General features: G+C 41.1%; 1 protein-coding gene across 1 annotated transcript; it reads left to right on the forward strand.

The window, feature by feature from the left end:
* Positions 1-101: 101 nt before the first annotated feature.
* LOC141375456 (uncharacterized) lies at positions 102-8,019 on the forward strand. The gene is made up of 3 exons (XM_073908914.1): positions 102-110; positions 402-827; positions 2,276-8,019. Exons 1-3 carry the CDS (start codon positions 102-104, stop codon positions 2,804-2,806), a joined length of 966 nt encoding a protein of 321 aa, XP_073765015.1. The 3' UTR covers positions 2,807-8,019.
* The last annotated feature ends 330 nt before the right edge of the window (positions 8,020-8,349 follow it).

Genomic DNA, 8,349 nt, shown 5'->3' on the forward strand with positions numbered 1-8,349 from the left:
TTTAAACAATCGTGTATGTATGCATCTGATGTGCTCAACACTTGCGTCTACACTGGACTGTGAGTTTGTGTTAAATCACAGGAGCTGTTTACACTGGACAAATGAACGAGGTGAGAAGACTACAATTGAGAAAGTCTCTGATCAAAGAACGGTTTGCATGAGTTCTGTAATGTTGCAGTCCAATCAAGTTAAACATCATGTTTATTTAAAAAGCACTGGACTTAATTAAAGCAAGCAACTTAGCAAGCAACTTTGCATTAGTAAGGGGATGGCGCATTCAAAATTTTTAATTTATATTAATATTAGTTTTAAAAAGCCATTCTAGGTGACTATGTTCTTCTGTAAAACATGAAAGAAGTTTTTAAAACTAGCCTAGAGTGCCATCAGCACTTAAAATCTAGCCTATAGCACCACCCAAAGTTAAAACTTGCCAAAGTCTAGAGCGCCATCTGCTGTTAAATACTAGCCTAGAGCGCCAACTGCTGTTAAAAACTAGCCTAGAGCGCCATCTGCTGTTAAATACTAGCCTAGAGCGCCATCTGCTGTTAAATACTAGCCTAGAGCGCCATCTGCTGGTAAAATCTAGCTTAGAGCATCATTTGCTGTTAAAAACTAGCCTAGAACACCATCTGCTGTTAACAACTAACCTAGAGCGCCATCTGCTGTTAACATCTAGCTTAGAGCGCCATCTGCTGTTAACAACTAACCTAGAGCGCCATCTGCTGTTAACATCTAGCTTAGAGCGCCATCTACTGTCAACAACTAGCCTGGAGCGCCATCTGCTGTTAACCACTAGATTATGGTGCCATCTCTTATTAATAACTAGCCTGGAGCGCCATCTGCTGTTAAAAACTAGCCCAGAGCGCCATCTGCTGTTAAAAACTAGCCTAGAGCCTCATTTGCTGTTAAAAACTAGCCTAGAACACCATCTGCTGTTAACAACTAACCTAGAGCGCCATCTGCTGTTAACATCTAGCTTAGAGCGCCATCTGCTGTTAACAACTAGACTATGGTGCCATCTCTTATTAAAGGGTCACGAAACACCAAAACACATTTTTTGAGCTGTTGACAGTCGTATATGTGTCCCACACTGCTAAAAACACTATTAAGACACCTATATTTCACTAAAAAGTGTAAATTGGTTGTTTTTGCGTTATTTCAAGCAAATTCGTACTTCCGGTTTGAAACGAATTTTTGAAGCTGCGTCACGGTCATGACATAATAGCGTGTATTTCAGCGTGCAGACTGGGCGTCTGTGCCAGAGTGAGTCTTATTACGTCTTACAGTGTGTTGCATTAATGCTTGAGTAAGGCTTGGTTCAAACCAATCAGCGCGCTCTATTGTGCAACTTCATTAATATTCATTACTGTGTTTACACGACATAGACGCCACGTTGTGTTGGCAAAACAAGCGTGAAGTGTTGCTTTTATAGTTTGCTGCCGTTAAGTTTCGTTTTCTTTTTCTCTCTGTGAGAGCTCAGACTCACGTGTGTATTAACAGTGTACGCGACGCTCGACAACAATAACTTACGTGTCTAAGGAGGATTACTGTTTACCTGAGAGCTGTTCTCATCTGCAAACGCTGAGATCTGGAATCGCTTGTAGTCTTCTCTTCATAAAGACGCGGCTCTAGTTGCTGGTGATTGTCCTGTCTCTTCAGATTTGGTAAGTGAGCGACTAGTGCTCTTTGTTTTTTCAGTTTGTTCGTATCGAACTAAGTTAACTATTGCACCGTAACATGTTAGGACCACAACCAAACTTTAACCTCGTGTAGGGTTTTTAACCGCATTTTGTGACCGGAATAACACACGCGGCTTTCTGACGCTACCTGCCGTGTGCATCTAAGTTTCCGGAAAATGCGGAGGTTTTTTTTTTCTCATTCGCCGTGCGGCATCAAACATTGCATGAAAAATACACGCTTAGAGCAGATCCTCGAATCAAATATCTTGTTTGTCGCGAGGGACATGAATGAATTCCCTGAATGAAAGAGCCAAACTGCAGTTAAAGTCCACCATTTAATAATTTGGCAAATAATTCCACTACAGATGTCCATGTAGGTTAAACACCATCACTTTCTCCTGTCTGTGTGGGTGTGTATTTTGACTCTGAAACTCGCGCGTGCACAAATAGACACTCCCACACCCTCCCACTTTAGTTCCTCTGACACTCCCCCCTAAACAGAGCTGGACACGCCCACTTTTCTGACTTTTTCCAAAGTAGAGGTGTGAAAACACCCTGCTGAAACGAGGGGGTTTCATGGCCCTTTAATAACTAGCCTGGAGCGCCATCTGCTGTTAACCACTAGACTATGGTGCCATTTCTTATTAATAACTAGCCTGGAGCGCCATCTGCTGTTAAAAACTAGCCCGGAGTGCCATCTGCTGTTAAAAACTAGCCTAGAGCCTCATTTGCTGTTAAAAACTAGCCTAAAACACCATCTGCTGTTAACAATTAGCTTAGAGCGCCATCTGCTGTTAACAACTAGCCTAGAGCGCCATCTGCTGTTAAAATTTAAAGTAGAGCGCCACCTACTGTTAAAAACTAGCCTGGACCCCCATCTGCTGTTAAAAACTAGCCTAGGGCACCATCTACTGTTAAAAACTAGCCTAGAGCGCCATCTGCTGTCAACAATTAGCCTGGACCACCATTTGCTGTTAAAAACTAGCCTAGAGTGCCATCTCCTGTCGAAAACTAGCCTAGAGCGCCATCTGCTGTTAACAACTAGCCCGGACCGCCATCTGCTCTTAAAAACTAGCCTAGAGGGCCATCTACTGTTAAAAACTAGACTAGGGCGCCATCTCCTGTGAAAAAAATAGACTAGAGCACCATCTCCTGTTAAAAACTAGACTAGAGAACCATCTGCTTTTAAAACTAGCCTAGAGTGCCATCTGCTGTAAAAAACTAGCCTAGACCTCCATCTGCTGGTAAAAACTAGCCTAGACCTCCATCTGCTGGTAAAAACTAGCCTAGACCTCCATCTGCTGGTAAAAACTAGACTAGAGCACCATCTCCTGTCAAAAACTAGCCTGGAGTGCCATCTGCTGGTAAAAACTAGCCTAGAGGACCATCTGCTGTTAAAAATTAAACTAGAGCGCCATCTCTTGTCAAAAACTAGCATGGAGTGCCATCTGCTGTTAAAAACTAAACTAAAGCGCCATCTGCTGTAAAAAAAAAAAAAAACTAGCCTAGAGCGCCATCTCCTGTCAAAAATTAGCCTTGAGCACAATCTGCTGTTAAAAACTAAACTAGGGTGCCATCTGGTGTAAAAAAAAAAAAAAAAACTAGCCTAGAGCGCCATCTCCTGGTAAAAAATTGCTTAGAGCGCCATCTGCTGTTATAAACTAGAAGAGCAGCATCTGCTGTAAAAAAAATTAGCCTATAGCGCCATCTCCTGTCAAAAATTAGCCTAGAGTGCCTTCTGCTGTTAAAAATTAGCCTATAGCGCCATCTGCTGTTATTAAGCTCAGAATCAATTCAAGCTTATGCAAATTTCTGAATGCATTTTTTGAATTATTTGTCACTACAGCTGTAAGGTCAATATTTAAGCCCCACACCTGTAATGTCCATTTTTTGTTATGCATTTTGGAGGTTTCCAGTGCATGTGGCGACGCTCCTCCAGTGTAAACGCAGTGTGTGAGCATCAGGATTTAATTTTCTGTTCGCTATCAGACTGAATTGAATTTACTTGAACTATTCTATGATCAGAAGATGAGCGACGTGGACATGGACTCACTGATGTTGGTGTTTGTGTGATCTGCAATTCTCCAGAAAGCGAGCAGTGTTTCAGGATGTGCTGCATCTTCATCATTTGTGTAAATACTCTAGAGACTCCGGCTGGCTGTGTTTGGTGTCGCTCTGGCTGAATGTACGGCTCTGCTTTCGCTCACGGTGGGCAGGCAAACACACAAACACTGTTACAGCCCACTCTTCAGCTCACACTGGGAGAAAAAAACGTTAATTCAGGATGAAGAGGAGGACGATGAGTCTCCGAGCGGCCATCAGGTGCCAAACATAGATGGCTTTTAGTTTTTATGCCAGGGTCATTCGCAGGAAACACTGCCATTTGAGTCTAATTTTTTAAACTGACCATATATAAACTCAGTTAATCGCCAGCTTTTAGTTTCTTTGCATTTCACAAACATGAATCAAATCCCAAGCCATATAATTAAAGGTGTAGTAGGTGATTGTCTTGACAAACGTCTCTGAACTGTCTAAAAGTAATGATTAAATTAAATGATCTAAATGTGTTTATGTATTTTTAAATTCTGGGTAAGACGTGATAAGACTAAAATGTTCATCCAGTTAATGATTGTCTGGCTGATAATTCCCATAGTTCTGATCAGTAGCCCAAACTGTCCGTCAACAAATGCGTACATCTGTGCACCCGTTCATGCAGATCCACCATTTGCACGTTCACATGGACACAATAGAGGGTGTGACAGCGGTATAAACAAATGCCAAATCAAAACTTTTGAAAATCCTAAATCAATATTGGAGTTAGTTTTGCACGCTGGAGGAGGGGCAACACTGTGGCTGAAGTATTTCTGTTAGACAGGTAATGCTCTGTGGTTAAACATTTTAGTCATGCAGAGCTGGTATCGATTGTTTAGTTTTACAAATGGGTTAAATGCACAGAAGTGTTGTTTACTCCCAGCAGAAGATTGACTATTTCAAGTTCATGGTGTACCTTTCATGCTGCGTTCACACCAGACGCCGAATGCGCGTCAAGTGCAAGTGATTTACATGTTATGTCAATGCAAAAGCGCGAATAGACATCCTGCGGCGCGATACGTGCGAATGGCGCGGCGCGAATGACACGAATGGCGCGATACGCACGAATGGCGCGGCGTCAATAGAGCGTTTTACGCGTTTGATGCGCTTAACGTGCGTTTCGCGAGAATCATTCGAGTTCGAAAATCTAAACTTCAGCGGAAAATTGCGCAACGTTAACCAATCAGGAGCTTGCTCTTGTGGGGACATGGTTGTGACGTATCGCCTAGTTCATCAAACTGGGCTTGGCTCAGTCAGAAGCACCGCTGAAAGCCTCCGTCATCCAGGTTCAGTTTCTGGAGGAGTTTATGAACTCACAGAGCTGGATGCACCTCTGAAAGAATGTAGTGGTCTCAGACACGGCCCTAAACGGCCCGTCACAATCATGTCCTCATATGCTTCATAAGATGTGTATAAAAAATGTGCATTAGTTGAGTTTTACTGCTGGCTGAACAAGTTTAATTGATGATACATCATTTTTGTCGTTTTACAAAAAAGAAAGCTATTGAGAAGAACAACTGCCAGTAAAGTCACTTAAGTTACCCAATCTGCTTTCTGCTGTCTTGCGCTTTCTGCTAAACTTTTGGTTAAGCAACATAATTATTATTATGATGCCTATTATTAAACTGTATTGTCATATCAATTTAAACCTCACCTTCAATATGTACAAGAAACAAAAAGAAGGAGCTTTGACTGCATATACTCTGGGGTAGAATCAATTACACTGTTTAAAACAGTCCTCATTTGAATTGTCAGTCACTGATTTGAGTTTGAGACCCCTGATCTAGTGGGTTGTCTGCCGTCATCTTTAATGTGCGCGTTCGTGAATTAGAAGGCACGGCTTTGGATGGCAGAAGAGGGACTGTATTTCAAACATACTATGCTAACAGATAGCATTTTGGCAATCACCTACTGCTCTGCACCTTTAAAGCAAACAATAAAAGTATAAAATAATAACTATATATTTTTTTTACCCAATGGTGTGTCAAATATAGACAAGCCGAACAGTTGTGTTAAATAATCTAATTTAAATTTTATGTTTAAAAATGTTTCATTTGTCCATATTTGACCCAAAGTTTGATTAATATAACTCAGCAATTTTATTTCGAGTGTGATAACAAAAATAAAACACACAGTGTATCATACATTTTGTGTGTTTGAAGGATGTGATATTTTATGTTCGGTTTACAATATTGGTTACTGTATTTTACTTTACAGTGCATCCGGAAAGTATTGATAGCGCTTCACTTTTTCCACATTTATTTTATGTTACAGCTTTATTTCAAAATGGATTAAATTGATTTATTTCCTCAACATTCCACACACAATACCCCATAATGACAATGTGGAGAAAGTTTTAAAAAAACTGTTGCAAATTTATTAAAAATAAAAAAGCTGAAAAATCAGATGTGCATCAGTATTCACAGCCTTTGCTCAACACTTTGTTGATGCTCCTTTGGCAGCAATTACAGCCTCAAGTCTTCTTAAATATGATGCCACAAGCTTGGCACACCTGTCTTTGACCCAGTCTGAGGTCAAGAGCACTCTGAAGCAGGTTTTCTTTCAGGATGTCTCTGTACGTTGCTGCATTCGTCTTTCCCTGTATCTTGACTAGTCTTCCAGTTCCTGCTGCTGAAAAACATCCTCACACCATGATGCTGCCACCACCATGCTTCACTGTAGGGATGGTTTTAGCCTGGTGATGACCGGTGCCTGGTTTTCTCCAAACCTAACGCCTGGCATTCACTCCAAAGAGTTCAGTTTTAGTCTCATCAGACCAGAGAATTTAGTTTCTTATAGTCTGAGAGTCCTTCAGATGCCTTTTGACAAATTCCAGGCGGGGAGTGGCTTTGGTCTGGCCACTCTACCATACAGGCCTGATTGGTGGATTGCTGCAAAGATGGTTGTCCTTCTGTAAGGTTCTCCTCTCTCCACAGAAGAACGCTGGAGCCCAGACAGAGTGACCATCGGGTTATTGATCACCTCCCTGATTAAGGCCCTTCTCCCCTGATCACTCAGCTTAGATTGCCGTCCAGCTCTAGGAAGAGTCCTGGTGGTTCCAAACATCTTCCACTTACAGATGATGGAGGCCGCTGTGCTCAATGGAACTTTCAGAGCAGCAGAAATGTTTCTGTTACCTTCCCCAGCAGGGGAATTCCTACAGATAATTCCTTTGTCTTCATGCTTGGTTTGTGCTTTGACATGCACTGTCAACCCTGGGACCTTATATAGACAGGTGTCTGCCTTTTCAAATCATGTCTAATCAACTGAATTGACCACAGGTGAACTCCAATGAAGCTGCTGAAACATCTTAAGAATGATCAGTGGAAACAGAATCTACCTGAGCTCAATTTACAGCTTCACATCAAAAACTGTGAATACTAATATACATGTGATTTTTCAGCCTTTTTATTTTTAATAAATTTGCAAAAATTTCAAAAACGCTTGTTTCACATTGTCATTATGGGGTATTGTGTGTTGATTGTCGAGGAAATGAATTAAACCAAAGCAAAAGCTGTAACATAAAAAAATGTGGAAAAAGTTAAGCGATATCCAGGGGTCACCAATCTTGATCCCTGCAGGGTTTAGCTCCAACTTGCCTCAACACACCTGCCTGGGTGTTTCTAGTATACCTAGTAAGACCTTGATTTGTTTGTTCAGGTGTGTTTGATTAGGGTTGGAGCTAAAATCTGCAGAACACCGGCCCTCCAGGAACAAGTTTGGTGACCACTGCTCTATAGTATATCAGATATCTTAATGTGAATGAATACCAGCAAAATTAAACAAGGTGTTCATGTCATTATGAAATATGTGAACGTGCCACTATTTATATCTGTTTGTTCACTTTTCTGTCACATTAAACAATCTAAAGCGTTAAATCCGTCAAATGAAGTGAATAATTCCCTGTAAACACACCACATGGACGCGCACGGGAGTGTTTCCTGCGAATTTCCCACCAAATCGACTGTTCCATCCGCGCTTTTCCACCGGTTTCACTTTGACTTTTGAATGTTGCACTTTTGTGACGTTGTACAACTGTAAATGCTCTGATTATGAGTTATTGCTGGATCAGTGAAGCTCTTGACCGACGCATGCGGTCCATTGTGATGATGCATGAATGGACTTTACGCTTCAGATGACGTCATTGCGCACGGACTCTCTTTTTTTTTCTTCTCTGGATGTTTCCTGCGCTGCTGTTCGCTTTTTTCACTCGCATTCTGCATTAAACTGATATCTGAATGCAAACGGCTGCCTGTCTGGCGTCACAGATTATTATCATTTGCTGTTTTACTCTCACATTGAGCGGTGCATTAGGCAATATAGCGTAACTGTCCACCAGAGGGCAGCAATTAGTTAGTAAATAAGATGGATTATCTTTAATAACTCTATAATAATAATCTAACAAAACATTGCCCTATTACAAATATGGGAATTTATCTTGAGTCAACTCAACATAAACATTTTGTAACACACTGCTAGCATGTTTTAATTCTAAAGTATGCTAGCAGTATGTTACAAAATGCTAGTGTGAAATTAGTAAACATGTAAACCGTATTGTAAAACATATTAGCAGTACGTT

This window comes from Danio rerio, chromosome 7, assembly GCF_049306965.1.
Source record: "Danio rerio strain Tuebingen ecotype United States chromosome 7, GRCz12tu, whole genome shotgun sequence".
Lineage (NCBI taxonomy): Eukaryota > Metazoa > Chordata > Actinopteri > Cypriniformes > Danionidae > Danio > Danio rerio.